Source organism: Microcaecilia unicolor, chromosome 13 (assembly GCF_901765095.1).
Source record: "Microcaecilia unicolor chromosome 13, aMicUni1.1, whole genome shotgun sequence".
Lineage (NCBI taxonomy): Eukaryota > Metazoa > Chordata > Amphibia > Gymnophiona > Siphonopidae > Microcaecilia > Microcaecilia unicolor.
Window position 1 is genome coordinate 67,810,935 of NC_044043.1, and position 18,012 is coordinate 67,828,946.

The 18,012-nt window shown below is 45.4% G+C and overlaps 1 protein-coding gene across 10 annotated transcripts in view; it reads left to right on the top strand.

The window, feature by feature from the left end:
- Positions 1–18,012, top strand: part of SAMD11 (sterile alpha motif domain containing 11) — a 169,132-nt gene that overhangs the window by 48,369 nt on the left and 102,751 nt on the right. For all 10 annotated transcript variants that reach the window (XM_030222040.1, XM_030222039.1, XM_030222043.1 and 7 more), the window contains one exon: positions 17,222–17,403. In XM_030222040.1, coding sequence (XP_030077900.1) covers positions 17,222–17,403 — 182 coding nt within the window. The remainder of the gene's footprint in view (positions 1–17,221; positions 17,404–18,012) is intronic.

Here is an 18,012-nt window from a genome sequence, read left to right on the forward strand (position 1 = left end):
TGAACCTTATCCTACCACTATCACACCTTGTATTTGTTATACCGGAACCGGCGAACGCTGTTACGGTCGTGTGTGAGCCACATTGAGCCTGCAAATAGGTGGGAAAATGTGGGATACAAATGAAATAAATAGATGTTTTTCTACAGGTGCTTATGTGGCACTTCATAATGGCTTCTCTTCAGCAATGGCTTCCTTCTGGCCATCCTTCCATACAGACCATGTTTGTAGAGTAATCTTGAAAATACTGAACAGTTAACATTTTCCCCACTTTGAGTCAGAGACACCTGCAGTTCTTTAAATGCAATTTTAGGCAGCTTGACCTTTCTCAGCAATTTCCTTAACCCACAGCTACTGATTTAAGAAGGTTGGCATGATCAAGGCTGGAGCTTTTGGGTAGTCCTAGTTTTGAATTTACGTTCCAAAGCAGTGTGGGATTTTTAGTGTCTGATAATTATTGCTGCATGTCCCACAATGCACCAGGATGGGGTGGTCAGAAATCCAGAAAAGTCCCAAAATCTCCAGCCTGGAACTGGGTAACTTGGAATCTCTCTGTGTGTTTTAATGGTTCAAACAGTTTCCGTTTTGAAATGATGGACCTGACAGTGCACCAGGAAATATTCAGACACTCTGAATTTTTTTTATAGCCTTTCGCCAATCTGAACCTTTGAAAAAACTTTATTCCAGCTACTGTATGTGTTCTGCATGTTTAGACCTTTGCTTCAAATTCACTTTATACAACAGAAGCATTTTGATCAGATTAGCTCAACTACAGCAACTGGACACAGGTGGGCTCTATTTAAGTTATTATGGGCCTTGTAAAGGTAATTTTTGTAAACAGCTAATTTGGATTTGCTATTTGACAATTGTGAAGTCTATGCAATCAAGACTTGTTTTTTTTTTTAATTGCTTTTGGAATACTTCTGTAATTTTTTTTTTGCACATTGAAAATGTAGAGTATGTTATGCAGATCAATGAAGCAAACTCCTATTGTAATGCATTTTGAATTTTCATTTTTAGGCAGTAGAATATGAAAAATGTGCAAAAGTGTGAAGAACATTTACAGAACACTGTAAAATGTATTTTTTTGTATCCTCAATATTTTTTCAAGTTAAAAACCTCCTATGTTTCTATTCTCTAGTTAAACCCTACTGAGATTTAAGAAAATAACTTTTTATTACTGAGCTGCAATATTTTGGACTTCATAAATGATTATGTGCAAGAATTTCAGAAAGATATTTATAAATAAGATATTAAGAAGAGACAAAATCACCTTTGTAACAGTGGAGTAGCCGGGGAGGGGGGGGGAGGGGAGGGGCTGGCCCCACCATGAGCTCAGTCCTCCTCCAAAATTACATCTCCTCCCCCTCTCCTGCAGGTTCAGGGGCTCTCTCTGCTGTAGCTCATTCCTTATTCCACCTTTCCCCTTTCCCCCCCCCCCCACATGGGGGTCTGTCATATCTCTCCGCTGGTCACACGCCCCCCAGCTGGAGGACCATGGGAGGGGGGCAGTGAGCAGAGGGAGATGTTGGTCCCTCATGGGGGAAGGGGAGCAAGGAGTGAGCTGAAGCAGAGATAGATGCTGGACTCACATGGGATGGTTGAGAGGGGAGCAGAGAGAAATGGTAAACCCAGAGAACAGAGAGAAAATGCATGGCTTCCCCAGACCCCCACCAATAGACTGCTGGCTGTGTCTCTGTTTTGTAATAACTTTCATGACCAAATGTTTCATTCAGTGAAGGAAATCTGCTTTACCTCTCCTGATATAGCTCTTTGTACGGGAACCTTTTGTCCACACATATATAAGTGAGATGCATGTGTATCGCCTATAGGCACACCTGCCTAGAAAGAATCTGCTCTGGATTTGCATCACTGTTGCATCCTTCTGCACAGGGGTTCTCATCCCAGTCCTCAGGACATACCAAGCCAATTGAGTTTTCAGGATATCTGAAATTAATTCATATGAAACAGATCTGCATGCAAATCTATCTCCTGTGTATGCATTATAAATATCCTGAAAACCTGACTGGCTAGGCATGCCCCAAGGACTGGGTTGAGAACCACTGCTTTAGCAGACCAGTAAGGCACTAGTTCTCAATTCAGTTTTCAGAGCACACCCAGTCAGGTTTTCAGGATATTCACAATAAATATGCATGGATAGATTTGCATTCCATACCTCCTTGGTGCGTAAATCTATCTCATACCATATGCATTGCAGATATCTTGGAAATCCGACTGGCTGGGTTTGCTCTGAGGACTGGGTTCAGAACCACTGAAGTAGGGTCCTACCAGGTTTTTGGTATACCAGTGCTTCTCAACCCAGTCCTCAAGGTACATCCAGCCAGTCAAATTTTCAGAATATCCACAAGGGCTGGCTCAAGGGACTTTGGTACCCTGAGCCAACTTTTGGTTTGGCACCCTCCCATTGGTGTCCCCCCTCAGGCTGTCCTCTCCCCTGGCCTACCTTTAAAGGCAGTTTTCCCCCTCCTGAATACTGACAGCATTTCATCTAATGCTACTCACATTAACCCTATGTTTTCCCTCTGCTGCACCCCAGTGGAAACAGGAAGTCATAGCAAAGGAGGGGTGGGGCGCGGCAGAAGGAAGATGCTAAGGCTGATGCAGGTAGCGTTAGATAAAACACGGTCTGTGTTTGGGAGGGGAAAACTGCCTTTAAAGGTAGACAGGAAAAGGTGCCGCCTGAGACAGAGAGAAGAAGGAGGCTTCCAGATCTTCTTTTTTTTCCTGCATATGCAACTCTACCAGGTAAGCTCTGGGCCAGCTTAACCTATAGATCCAATGACATCACAGACTCAGCCATTTGGAGCCCTTTGTTTCCAGCGTCCTGGGCTGAGCCTCACCTGATCTATAGGTTAAGCCGGCCCTGATATCCATAATGAATATGCAGGAGATAGATTTGCATGCATTGCTTCCTTTGTATGCAAATTTATCTCCTGCATATGCGTTGTGGATATCCTGAAAACCTGACTGTCTGGATGTGTCCTGATGATTGGTTTGAGAAGCACCCTGCTATTCCCCTGGGTTGTTTTTTTTTTAATGGGTAGATAGAAGCTATTGGTATGTCTGCTGTCTTTAAAGGGGATGAACCCTCAGTGGCAAAACCCAAGAGTGTTTTAGATGGCCCAGCAATTTTGAGAATTTTCTATGTCTTGTTCAATGTAAAGGATTAATCATTTAGAAAGCAATGAGATGGTGAAGGGAGGGTGGACAGCCCTGCCTTGCTTGATGTAGTGCAGGTAGCTGATAGCGAGAGAGTGGGGAGCTGGAAGAGACAGATAGGGACCCTCCAGTGCGGGAAGAGAGTGCCCTTGGCACAGATTGTGTTGTGGAACAGGTTGAAAGCCTGAAAACTGATGAGAGGCGCTGCCTGCCGGGAAAGGGAACCAGCTGTAAAGCTGAGAAATATTAGGCCATTATACAAGATCCTGTCCTACCATGATATGTGGCTCCAGTTCTGCTATATCAGCCCATCCCTTTGGGATGATGGAAAATCATGAATTTAATCTTACGTGGGATGCACATTTTTCACTCATCCCAATGAGCTCATCCCCTACGAGGGCATTCCTATAAAGTTCAGGTGTTGATGAAAAGAAAGCAAAAACCTGGGAGCAATTCAAGAAAAATGACTGTGATTCTTTGTAAATCATTGTGAGCACTTTGTGGCATTTTTTCCCAGGCTAGGTTTTCAGGATGACCCTAATGAATATACATGAGAGAGATTTTCATGTTCATTCCTCCCACTGCATATGTATGTCTAGTGAACTCTGATGATGCATATCTCTCTCATGCATTTTCATTAGTTATCCTGAAAACCTGACTTGTTGCTGACCCTAATGGGGAGTGAAGACCAAGGGCAGAAGGTAACTTTCCACCAGGGCATCTAGGTAGGGAAGGTACACAGACAACATCTTCGTCTTTATAAAATAGCCTACCTGAAAGCTGCTTCAAGGCAGGAGTAAGTTTGTGTGTATGAGCTTGTAGATATATATATCTTGACATCCAGAGTTTCCTGGTTCAAAATCCCCTGCTGCTCCTTGTGATCTTGGGCAAGTCACTTAAACTTCCATTGTCTCAGATACAGAATTAGATTGTGAGCCCTCCGGGGACAGAGAAACACCCAGTGTACCTCAATGTAACTCACCTTGAGCTACTACCGAAAAAGGTGTGAGCAAAATCCAAATAAATAAATACATTTTGCCAATCCTGCTTTACTCAGGAATGTGTCTACATGTGCAGAGATGCCAAGTTGCCCAGATTGGAGATTTTGGGACAGTCCTGGCTTTGAACTCACCTCCCAAAGCAGTGTGGGATTTGTAGTGCCTGATCCTGCTAAAATCTGTACTGCAGGTTCTATAATACACCAGGATGGGGTGGCCAAAAATCCAGCACTGTCCCAAAATCTCCAGCCTGGAACTGGGGAACTTGGAATTTCTGCATGCGTATCATATAAAAGTTGGCACTGTGTTTTCTGAGCACTTAATTTTATGTGTCGGCATGTAACATGGTGCTCTATATGTTCACATTGCTTATAAAATTACCCCCAAGTGTGTACAGGTCAGGGATATCCTGTTTCTGGGGAAGGCGGTCTGGAAGACCTCTACAGTGGGTTTGCTGCTCCAGGAAAGTTCAAGAATCAGCCTTGGTACTTCCAATAGGATCAGGACCAGATTTAAGATTTTGGCTTCCGTTGGCAAGACTAGAGAGTAAGTCCCAGAGAGTGTGTGTGTGGGGGGGGGGGGGGGTCCCAAAGTTTGGAGAATCGGAGAAAAGTGTTGCAGTGGCCCTCAAGGAATCAGGAGCAGATATTTGTGCCTTGGGCTTCTTTCTAGTTTGTGCTGGAACCCTGCACAGTTTGATTAGGACTCAGTCTGTTTAGGAAAGCTGCAGCGCCAATGTGAAGAGGTGACCCTGTGGTCCCAGTGTTCTTATCTATAAAATCTGGAATGATTGTGTGAGTATATAAAATATCATGTGATAAATAAGTGACATTTTTCTGTTGTAATTTTGCCCATGAACCTGTATTAATTAATTCACTCTTGGCCTGTTAGTTTAATTTCTGTATTTTCTTGTTAATTGGTATTTAATTGTTGTTCTTGATTCATTTTCCAATGCTTTAAGTCATGTTCTACTGCCCTGGGGTAACAGTGCAAAATAGAGCCCAAATTATTATAATACTAGTAAAAAAGGCCCGTTTCTGTCAGAAATGAAACGGGCACTAGCAAGGTTTTCGTTGGAGTGTATGTTTGAGAGAGAGAGTGTGTGTGAGAGATGGAGAGTGTGATAGACAGAGAGTGTGTCAGAGACAGTGTATGTGATAGAGAGTGAGTGAGTGTGTGTGTGCGCCCCCTTCCCCCTCCCTTTATGGTCTGAGGCCTCCCTTCCACCCCCACTTGCTCCGCTCCCTGCCACTTGGAATCAGCAGTTAGTGACGTCAGCCTGGCTACGGAGCCTAGCTCAAGAAGGAGGCATGGACACAGTTCCCGATTAGAACGTTGGTGGTGAGAATTATTATATAGGATTATACAAGCACACTGCCTGTCTATAGGGAACATGTTTGCCCTAAGAGGAATGGAGGAAGTAGCCTAACAGTTATAGCAGTGGACTGAGAAGCAGAGAAGCCAGGGCTCAAATCCCGCTGTTGCTCCTTGTAACCTTGAGCAAGTCACTTAACCCTTCATTGCCATAGGTGCAAACTGAGGGGCCAACTGCAGAGAGCTAGCGCAGATGGAAGCATGAAGTTACCACAACATCTGTACATAAGTTTCTGGGCACAAGGGACTAAATTCTGTATACGGTGCCGAAAAATCGGCGCCGATAAAAATTAGTGCTAAGCACTAGTCTGTAAACTGCGTTCAGAATTGGGCACCGTTTATAGAATAGCATTTGGTGCTGAGATCAATGCTCAATTTTGGGCATAAATCCCTAAATTAGGTGTAGATCCCCTGATCCGCCCATGCCCCTCCCATGGCCATGCCTTTTTTTGGATCAATGCATACAATTTATGCGCGAATCCTGGTGCCTAAAGATGTGCATGTAAATTTAAATTAATTCCAACTGGCACCAGTAATTGATTATTAGCACCCAATTATTAGTGCTAATTGGCTCATTTGCCACTTAAATTGTGTGTGCACCCAAACTTGTTTGCACAAATTTCAGCACTATATATATATATATATACACACACTTAGGGGGGTGATACAGAAAAGGATTTTGCACAGAAGCACCAGCGCATTGTATATACAAATCAGTGGTAATGAGGCTATTTCACACCAATACCAAGAACTGCACAGAAGAGTTTAAGGCAAACACAATGCAGGAACTGAACACTGGCTCTGAGGAGGCATAGAAGGGTTAGCTCATTCTTCAGCAGTAGTATCTGTGAGGATTTAATGCCTATTTTGTCTTTTTTGCTGTGCTCCCCCCAGACCCCCTAACTCAAAATATCCCCCAGTCTCCAAGAGATAGCCCCGGACACCACCAAAAAAATGCCTGGTGGTCTAGTGGACTCTGATCCTAGAAAGGACCCTCTGATGCCCCCTGACCCCCACCAAAAAAGAATTCTCTGGTAATCTAATGTACCCTGACCCCCAGAGGCCCTACCACATACCTTTTAACAGGAAGCAAGAGCAATGTTCCTCCTCCCTCTGTACCGCCATCTTGCAAAATGGCAGTGCCTGACCCCACATACTTCATCCTGGGATGCACCACACAGGGTCAGTCTGCCAAATTTGGGTATTTTTGCCATATTTGGTACAGTCCACCCAGTCTACCAAGTAATGGAAAAATTCCTTTATTTGGACGACTGACCCAGTAGGGTGCATCTCAGGATGAATTGTGCAGGGTCAGGTATGATCTGCAAAATATTGCTGACCAATTTGTTAGAATAAAATTTGGTTTAAATTCTTGTATTGTTAAAAATCAATGGTACCGTCCAGTATTATTCCGTTTGAGGCACCAGTTGAGGCAACTTGAACTGCAAGTGGCATAAGCATCCTTCTGTGGATTTACATAGTAAACGTAGAGCTTAGAACAAGTGTTATTATCAGGAGATATTGAAGAGTGAAAAAGAATGCGTTAACAAATTGTGTACAGTTTAACCTCTTCATCTGGAAATTGTTCTTGTGAAAATGTTGACTGCTTTAGGTTTTGTGGATTTTTTTTTAAGTAAAATACCTAATGTTTTATTCGGATGGCTACTTATGAACCATCTGAAGTAGTGGTACGGAAACGTTTGAATCATTGTCAAACTCTACTACTGCACACATTGTGTGGGATAAGTTTCAGTTAGTAACAGAAACTGAAGTAGTTACAGGTCTTCAGGTTATCAATTCTTCTGCAACTTTGCTTGATCAGATGCCTTTTCATTATCTGTCTCTTTGTAATGAATTGATTGCTCCTTTCTTATGTTATTTGATTAATCTTTCCTTAGAGACTGGTCAGGTTCCTGATTGTCTTAAAGAAACAATTATTACACAAATTTGAAGAAGGGCAAAAAGCCAGAGGGATGGATATTCTGGTTTCTAATTTATCTTTGCTAACTAAAGTATTGGAGAGAATAGCGAAATGATTTTTTGGAGAAAAATCACATTTTTACATAGTTGTCAATCTGGAAACCAGCGTAGTCATTGCTACGCGAGATTGTTGATGAGGTTTTAGTAAAGGCTGATCAGGGTTATGATGCATTGTGGGTTCAATTAGATCTTACTGCTGCTTTTGACACAACGGCCTACATCAGTATGTTAAGATATTTGGAAAGTCTTGGTATTGGATGTCTAGTTTAGTAATGGTTTACCTGTTACTTTTCCAAGTGCACACAGTTTGATGGAATCAGAGAGCTTCATCTAAGAGGGACTTGGTGAGAGGGGTTCCATAGAGTCCTCTCTTGACAACACTTTTTAACTTACACTTCTTCCCACTGGCAGAAATTTTAGATAGTTGAGAAATAAATGTATGCTTTTGTTTCGTCTTCAAATGATACGGCCTTTGAAACCTGCGTTAACTGAATGTAGTCTGTTAAAGGTTGTATGTTTTGTATGTTCTGTTAGGTTTCCGTGGCTGGCATCATGATTCTTTTAGTTCTATGAGTCGTGCCATGTCTGAGTAAGTGGAACTGACATTTAAGCCATCATATATGTATGTATGTATATATATATAATAGGTTCTTATACCTGATTGGCTGTGATTTGTGGTAGGTAATTTCGCTGCCAGACGTCCTTCTCCATGGTTTTTTGGCGTTCATATTTTGGAAGTAAGTTTATAAAATGGCTGTTCATTTTGGCTGTTCATACATATTTTCAACCAGGAAACTCAGATGTATTTCCTGTTCAAAAATGGCTGCAAGATGGACAGTTTTATTTGGATGTTATGAGCAGGTCGTCCTTTTGAAAATGCCCCTCCATGAGCACTGTTCTATTTCTAATTGAGGGAAATGGGGGGTTTCTTCGGGGTTTGAAAAACCAGGAGGTCTTAGTTAGACTGACTGAGCGAGGAACAAAATTTTTGGAATGAATAATAGATGAAAACTGGGCACATTCTGCCTCTCCCAAATGTGGTCCGTACCGAGACATTGGTCGTGGCTGATCGTTTTGCTTCTCGACAGTTAACACATTATTTATAAGCCCTGGATTCACAGGTGCTCAGTAGAGGGATGCGTTCAAAATGGAGGAGAAGGAATCTGACCATTTCTAACTCTATAAGAGGATTGAGGAGGACTCCCCCACTGAAGGATCTTTCTTTTGTAGGCCAACACTGGATATAGACCTGAGGGTCCCTGTAGAACTTCCGAATATAACTAAGTGGCTGCAGACCATACCTTGAAGTGTGAGTAATGCATCTTTAAGAGACTGCCAATTTAGGGTTCTGCTCAAAATGAAGGGTGTGGATAGTTCACTGTTGGGCCGATGATCAGAAGCAAACGCAGTGCTAGAGGCTGTTAGCGCCATAATAGTGGCTGTGTTTGCTACCGCCCCATGATCAGAGCCCCCGAGCGCGACGATGGAAGAGGAGGGAGGCCACCTCCCTCCTCCAACTGAAGGTAGGGGGTGGGGAAGGGCCGCTAGACCACCAGGGACATCTGAGGGGATGTTGGGTAGGGGGCTGGAGACCCCCCGGATCTCCAACCCCCCCCAAACATGTCAGAGGGTCAGGAGGACCGGAGGTCTGCCAGACCTCCAGCCCCCATTTTACATGGCTTGGGGTGGGGGTAGTTGGGTTCTGGTGGTCCCAGGACCTCCAGTCGCTGTGTTTGACAAGTCTGGGCTTTTGACAGCCCAGACCTGTCAAACAATGCGGGAGGATTGTGACTGAGCCCATGCTCAGGCTCAATCCTCCCGCACTTCTACCCAATGATCAGAGAGAATAGCGCAGTGGTGTGAGAGAATAGCGCAGTGGTGTAGCTACGTGGGGCCATGGGGGCCTGGGCCCCCCAAATTTCCTCTGGGTCCCTGGTTTTGCTGGTGGGGGTCCCCAACTCCCACCAGCTGAAGCCTTGTCCAGCACCAGTCTCTGGCGCCGCCGTGTTACCTACCCTGATTGTCTTCCTCTCACGATCGGCACGCTCCTTTTAGTGAAATTGAGCATGCTCGTTTCACTAAAGGAGCATGCAGGATGTGAGGGGGAACATAGAGCAGGGGCAGATGCAATGCGGCGGCGCCAGAGACTGGTGCTGGACAAGGCTTCAGCTTGTGGGGGTTGGGGACCGCCGTCAGCCAAGGTATTTGCTGCGGCAATGGGTGAGGAGCGGCAGGACGGTCTGGGGGGGGGGGGGGGTTGGTGGCGGGGGGGCGCGGCAGACCAAAATGTGGCCCCCTACCTCGGGCTCTGGCCCCGTCCCACCGCGAGGTCTGGCTACACCCCTGCATGCAGTTATCTCTGATCTCAGGGGAGGTAAAGCCCTGCACTGTTCCAGCGCTATTTTTAGAGTGCTGTTTGGAAGAGCGCGGGGCTTTTGATCATATGCCCATGTGTGGGAAATACATTTTATCATGTTATCTGGGACTGCCACCAGATTGGAATGTTCTAGAGAGCAATAGTCGGTTTCTTGGAAAAGGTCCTCCACCAAAATGTATGATTTCATCCTCTGGGCATCCTGATAGGAGAGGCCTCTTTATTGGGAGTTAAAGGGAAGGGAGCCCAGTGCTTAGTAACTAAGGCTTGCATGATTGGGAAACATATTTTGCATTACTGGACACAGGCGGAAAGTCCCTCATATTGACTTTGGGGCAATAGGTTGTATGAACTTCTACTCACGGAGCTGAAACATTTACGCATATCCTTTTAATCTTGTTTTATGGCCATATGAACCCCATATATTCAAATTTTAAATCCAAAAGCACATACTTTTATTTTAAATCAGATGGGGGAGATTCTCTCACAATCTCCAGTATACTCTGTAACTAATTAAAAGGTTCTGGGATTGTTGCCCTGTTACTAATTCTTAATTTCATAGATCGCTGATGGGGAAGGAGCAGCTCAGTTGGGGGCCTAATCTATGTCTCTCACTGATCAGTTTCCTTTATTTGGGATAAGGTGTAGGGGATTGGCACATTAAATGTTAGGGGAAGTGAGGGATGTCTGTAGGACAGAGAGGGTAGGCTATGGAGCTTTTTCCACATCTTCTGAGGGTCTATAAGAATCCAGGTCCTTCAGACTTAGTGTTTCTAGTTTTGGGGCTGTTTGGGGGGTGGGTGGAGTGAGTTAAACTTGTTGTAAACACAGGTAAATGATTAATCTATTGTATTTTTATTAATTGGCTTGATGGTATTTTTATTCCTTTGATCAATAAAAAATTGTTCACAGTAAACATGGCAGTAATGTGCCTGCTATTTGCTTATTACATTGAGGAACAAAAACTGGAAGGCATCAGTGCATGGCTAACGCAGGGGTTCTCAGCGTAGTCCTCAGGACACAACTCAGCCAGTCAGGTTTTCAGGATATCCACAATGAATATGCATGAAGTAAATTTGCATGCACTGCCCCCATTGTGTGCAGATCTCTCTTCCATATTCATTTTGGTTATCCTGAAAATCTGACTGGCTGAGTTGTGTCCTGAGGACTGGGATGAGAACCACTGTCCTAATTCAAGCTTTCTGCATCAGCCCCTTAGATTGTGAGCCCTGCAGGGACAGGGAAATAAAAACTACACCTGAATGTAACTCACCTTGTGCTACTACTGAAAAGGTATGAGCTAAATCTACTTAGTTCCAGAAGGCTTTTGCACACTGGGAATGTGTCTGATACCTGTTCTCTAGTGCTGCCATCTTTAATTCTTTCAGCATCTGGTGACAGGGCCACCAACAGACTGAACCGGGATGGGGCAGGGCCGCCGCCGCTGCCCCCCCCCCCCCCCGATCGCTGCCGAAATACCTTGTTGGCTGGCGGAGATCCCGAGGCCCCACCAGCAGAAGACGTCTTCCTCCAGCGCTGCTGTTCTGCCGATTGCCTGCCCCTGCGGCTGCTTTTGCTCTCAGAGCGCCCTGAGAGGAAATGTTGCAGCTCAGCTGGGCAGAAGAGCAGCGCTGAAGTTGGTCCTCCCTAGTTGCCAAGGGAGACCTGGCCGCTGCGCTGGAGTTTTCTCTCTCCTGCTCCTGTCGTACACGATCACTCGGGTCCTGGCAGGAGCAGGAGACAGAGAGAGAGACTTTGGCGTCGGGCCCCCTTTGGAGGCCCGGGCCCAGGGAACTTTGCCCCCCCCCCCCCACCCCCTCTCGGCAGCCCTGTCTGGTGATAGGGTCTTGTGAAGAATGTGGGAAGAGGCAAAGTACTCCAAAGCCAGTCACAAATGGATTGAGTTAGTGAAATGAGAAGGATTCACTTGCAGCCTGTTTTCTGCCCTTTCTTTTAAAATACCTTCAGGAGCACAGCTTGGTGTGGAAGATGGCCCTAACATCCCATGCTTGGCCTGCACTTGGCAGTCATTTCTCCTGTACTGGATGAGGATGCCCGCAAGGGTCGTACATGTTTGACCCTTTGATCACTGGGCTGTCAAATCTTAACACACCAGTTTCCATTAGCAGGCTTAGACGAGTTTCGCTGTGTTTGGAGGCTTGTGCAGCACTGGGATTAATTAACCAGCTGCCAGAAATGGTCTGAGACGAATTTCTCCATCTCTCTCTCTTACCTGTTTTCTGTCTCTGTCTCTCTCTTCTGTTGTCTGCTGTCTCCTATTCTGTCTCTCTCTTCTGTTGTCTGCTGTCTCCTATTCTGTCTCCTCTTCTGTTTTCTGTCTGTCTGTCTCTCTCTCTCATGTTCTCTCTTGTTCTGTATCTGTCTGTCACTGTTTTTCTCTTTCTCCTGTCCTCTCTCTCTGTCTCTCTCCCCCCCCCCCCCCCCCCGCTCTCTCTTTTCTCTCCGTCTGTCTGTCTCTCTCTTGTTGTTCATCTCCTGTCTCTGGTTCTCTTTCTCTCTTCTGTTTTCTCTCTCTCTCTCTCACTTTTATTCTCTTTCTCTCTCTCCTGTTGTCCATCTCTGTCTCTGATTCTCTCTCTCCCCTTTCTCTGTCTCCCTCCTGTTCTGTATCTCTATTTCTGTTTCTCCCTCTTTCTCTCTCTCCTGTTGTCCATCTCTGTCTCTCGTTCTCTCTCCGTCTCTCCTCTGCTTTTCTCTGGTTCTGTGCTTCTCTGGCTCTGTCTGTTTGTCTCTCTTCCTAGTGACAAATCAAGACTTTCTGCTATTTAGACAAGGTCAGGAATTTCTATGGAGAGACCTTTCAGAAATTGCCACCTTACCCCTCCAGCCTCTCATATTCTAGCTGCAGATGCCCTCAATGGACCTGAGATGTACTGTCTGCATACACAAAAAAATAAATGTACCGGATTGTATTCTTATAAATTTCCTTTGCTTTTGCTGAAGCTTTCTCTGCTATATAGTCTCTCCTGTACGTTCTTGTCCTGCCTCCTCTAGTTGCAGTGTGTGGTACCATCCCAGTCTCCAAAATTTACTGCATTGTGCCAAAGAGAGAGAGCTTTCTTCTGAAGTTCATAGACTATAATATACAGGCAAGTCAATCAGGGTGTGCTTAATCAAGGTGCCCTTTCAGTCAAGCCTTGGGATTATTTCGGTATCTTTCCGCCACATTTTCCTCATCTCTCTGATTGCATCTTCAGAACTTGTATAGAGAAGTTACTTGGTGTTGACCTTTTTATTAGTAATGCCCTTCCTGGATTTGTTTTCTCCCTTACTACGATGTCTGGGTTTTTTTTTTGTAGAATCCGGTGTTTTATTAGTCAGAATGGAACAGCTGTCTTGCCCTGCCTGATATATCCAGTACCGTCAGAGTGCAGTCCCCTTCATTTTGTAACGTGGCATCTAAATTTAAGCGCCATTTGCGTGGGTAAATTTATATAATACTAGCACTGACATGACAGTTTCCTGCTTAAGTGCAAGGTGAACGCTCAGCATTATTCTATAACTGACGTGCACAGCTCACCCTAGGGCTACAATTTATGTATGGTGCCAAAAAAAGGTGCTATTCTTTAAGCCATGCTTAAAGTTAGGCACGGTTTATAGAATAGCACTCATGGTCATTTGTACCAACTGAAACGTGGTACAAATGTACATGCCTAGAAGTGATAAGTACTAGTAGTTGTGCATATCCCCTGTTATTCTATAACAATGCGAGTAAGTTTTAGGAACGCCCCTGTTAACGCCTATGCCCCTCCCTTTTCCATGCCCAGTTTTAGGCATGGATCTCGTTCCTAAATTTACACGAATAAATGCCAACTGAATCTAATTAGGGCCTATAATTGTCTATAAAAGCCAATTATTGGTGCTAAATGGCTTGCTATTTAATTTAATTGTGCGCACAAATGTACTCACCCAATTTTTGTTGACTTTTATAGAATTAAAGGATTCAGGGGCAGACTGAGGGTGGTCTGGGCCTCCTGCCCAGCTGCTGCCCGACAACCCCCCTGCCGCCACAGCCAACGTCCCCGCTGCCTCAGTCCTAAGGGGTCCTGGTGGCCTCTGTGGAGGGTGTGTTCTTCCTTCCCACGGCGCTGCCGCTATTCTCCCTGCCGCTGTTGCCACCAGGGTTTTCAAAATGGGTGCCGAGACTTCCGCTATAGTCTCGCAGGTCTCGATGGTCTTGCGAGACTTCTGTAGGAAGTCTCAGCCCATTTTTTAACATACGGGGTGGGGGGGGAGAGGAATAGCGTTAGAACAGTGAGCTGAGCAGGAAACAACATGTTTCCCCCCGCAGAGGCCAATAGATCACCAGCAGCGCGCCTTTCAAGGTAGGACCAGGGAGGCCGGGCAGAGCCTCTGGGCCCTCAGGCACTGCCCAGTTGCCTGAACGGTCAGTCCGCCCCTGCGAGGATTAGTGTGAAAATGCAAAGGGGGTGGAGCTTGGGTGGGGCCTACATTTATATGCATAACTTGCAGAATAAGTTACATGCTAAAGTGCTACTTCTAGGAGTGCATATTTACGCCTGCTGTTGACATAGTATAAGTGAGCATGACTAAATGGAGGAGTGGAGGAGTAGTCTAGTGGTTAGTGCAGTGGACTTTGATCCTGGGGAACTGAGTTCAATTCCCATTGCAGCTCCTTGTGACTGTGGGCAAGTCACTTAACCCTCCATTGCCCTGGTAAAAATAAGTACCTGAATATATGTAAACCATTTTGAATGTAGTTGCAAAAACCTCAGAAAGGCAGTATATCAAGTCCCATTTCCCTTTCCCTATTTGAGATTCTGAATTCTACATGGAATGTTGCTGTTGCTTCTATTTGAGATTCTGGAGTGTTGCTACTATTTGAAGATTCTACATGGAATGTTGCTATTCCACTAGCAACATTCCTTGTAGAAGCCTGCCCTTGCAGATCAGCAACACGGCCGCGCAGGCTTCTGTTTCTGTGAGTCTGACGTCCTGCATGTGCAGGACGTCAGACTCACAGAAACAGAAGCCTGTGCGGCTGATCTGCAAGGGCAGGCTTCTACATGGAATGTTGCTACCGGTAGTGGAGGAGTAGCCTAGTGGTTAGTGCAGTGGACTTTGATCCTGGGGAACTGAGTTCAATTCCCACTGCAGCTCCTTGTGACTGTGGGCAAGTCACTTAACCCTCCATTGACCCTGGTACAAAATAAGTACCTGAATATATGTAAACCGCTTTGAATGTAGTTGCAGAAACCTCAGAAAGGCGCTACATCAAGTCCCATTTCCCTTTCCCTATTTGAGATTCTACATGGAATGTTGCTATTCCACTAGCAACATTCCATGTAGAAGCCTACCCTTGCAGATCAGCAACGCCGCCGCGCAGGACGTCAGACTCACAGAAACAGAAGCCTGCGCGGCTGCATTGGTGATCTGCAAGGGCAGGCTTCTACATGGAATGTTTCTAGTGGAGGAGTAGCCTAGTGGTTAATGCAATGGACTTTGATCCTGGGGAACTGAGTTTGATTCCCAGTGCAGCTCCTTGTGACTCTTGGCAAGTCACTTAACTCTCCATTGCCCCTGGTACAAAATAAGAACCTGAATATATGTAAACCGCTTTGAACGTAGTTGCAAAACAAACCTCAGAAAGGCGGTATATCAAGTCCCATTTCCCTTTCCCCTAAATGTAGGTGTGTAGATGCTAATTTACACTAGTATTCTATGATGGAATCTTGGTGCTCAGATGGTATTACAGAATTAGCGCTCAGTGTGCTACACCTGGGCACCTAACTTGTGGGGCCCAGTTGTAGACTTTCCCCTAGTGTGTGTCTAGGAGAAACTCTGTACAGTCACAGCTGTCCCTGCCTGATGCCTCTACACAGCCCCCCCAGATACTATACATGGTACCCTTAGTTGCATGCACAAATTTGGGGATATGCCCAGTTTGCGCTGAATTTAATTGAGTAGCGAGCCAATTAGTGCCAAGAATTGGGTGCTAACAATCCATTTTTAGTGCTAATTACCAGAAGTTTGGATTTGCACACACATCTTGCTATGCACTATGCTATCAAGATGCGCACACAAATCTTTTTTGTGAGGGGGTGTGGCCATGAGAGGGGCATGCGCGCAGTTTTATAGATTTCTGGAGATCCATGCCTCATTTACGCGCAAGGATTTACACCAGATTTCAGTTGGTGTAAATCCTCGCACCCAAAATTGGGCACGTAGGCAATTCTATAAATGACACACAACTTTAAGTGCTGTTTATAGAATAGCGCTTGGCGCACATTTTTATTTTACTGAATTTAGTCCGTGTGTGTGTATGTAGCAGACTTTAGTGTACCCAGAGTAGGGCGAGGGGTGCGGTCCAGCCTGGGCGCTGGCAGCGAGGGGGTGTGCAGAGTAGGCGTGCACTGTCGGCTCTGCCGGTTCCTTGCCTCGGAACAGGAAGTTGACATTTGAGGGGACAGGGGACCGGCAGAGCCGATGGCGCGCACCTGCTCTGCACACCCCCTTGTTTGGAAGAGGGAGGTGTGTGCCACCCGGAGAAGGGTGCACTGCCCAAGCTCCGGCCGGCAGAGTGTGCTCTGCCTTGGGTGCCATATAAGGTAGGTATGCCTCTGGTAGCAGAAACACTTTCCTTTAGGGTCACAGTCATTTTCCCCTCCCCCCTGCCTGATCCCTTTAGTGCTTTCAGGGTGCTGCCCAGTGGGACTTGCTGGCACTGGGTTTTTTTGTTTTGTTTTTTTAGCTTTTGGTCAAACTATCTCACTCTTGTTAGGTATGAGGAGTCTCTGGTTAGTCACAGAGTCTTGGTAACAGCTCTGAAGTCCCATAAATGATCATAAAATGATTGTAATGATGTGACAGGTATCTTTCTCATACTTCCCAGGAGCCAGTGGGGAGAAGGTTCAGAGGGCAGTGGGGAAAAGTCACAGCTCCTTTCTGTTTTCCCTGGAAGCTTTTTGTAGTGAAGTTTTACTGTCTGGAGCTTGTTCCAGGCACTCCTGCTGGGACTCTTCCTGTTTCAGGGAGCTCAAGGCATGCCTAACAGGCTTTAGGAGCTATAAGCAGGAGACTCCTTAATCAGCCATTGAAATGCATTGGCACAAAGGAAGCCTGTGGAGGCTAGAAATGAAAAGTGGGGCTTATTGGCAGGTGAGAGGTTGCCTTACTTGGAAAGGGAAAGAATTGCCTGCCTTCGGGTTACCTTATCTCAAGTGGTACTAACTGGCAGGAGGGTTGGGGCAGCTCCATTCTGATAATGTGTAAAGTTATTTTCTGTGCCATTTTGTTTATTACATGGTTTTTTTTTTGTTTAAATCTCTCCTGCCAGAATCGGGGTCGCTTGGCTGAAAAGAGGACAATTCCCCTCCCCCCCACAAGGATCCCCAAGAAGGAGCCCGGCTTCCTTTTCTCCCACAGTGAGGACAGTGAGGAAAGTCAGAAGGCGAATGGTAAACGGACAACGGAAGTAAAACAGGAACAGGACCTGCACTTCAGTATCATGAAAAGAAGGTGTGTGTGTCCTTCCTCAGCACACGTTTGTCACATCACAGGCGTCTGATGTCACAGGCAGAGGGCTATAAAGGCCAAGCAGCTGGATGAGTTAGACAAGGCTGCAACCCACTTGGATCAACCTTCTCTAGGACTTTCTGCTCTTCTTCAGTTGGTTTATTGAGTGTTCCTTCTTTTCATTCAATCAGGTTAGATGGATATCGAAGATCTATTTTTTTTTTAAGTAGAAGGTCCAAGATGCTGGAATGAATTACCAGAGGCTGTTCGCTCTTTAAATACTTTGAGTGAATTTAAGAAAGCATTTAGAGGTAATTTAGCAGATATGCAGTAGTCCTGTTCATGCAGTGGTTAGCGTAGGAGGGAGCCTGATGCGTTGTCTGTTTGTTTTATGTTTTAATTGTATTGTGCTTGTTTTTGGCGTTATCCGCTTAGAACTGTAGATGGTGCAGAATAGAAATGTGTGATAAATAAATAAAAGTTCTTCTCACTGATCTCCTTGCAAAACAAGATGAAATTAGAAGAAATGAGTGGAAATGTGTCTAAGTAGTGCCAGATGCAGGGCATTCATTCCCTGAAGCAGCAGCACATCTCACCTCACTCATAGTTTCC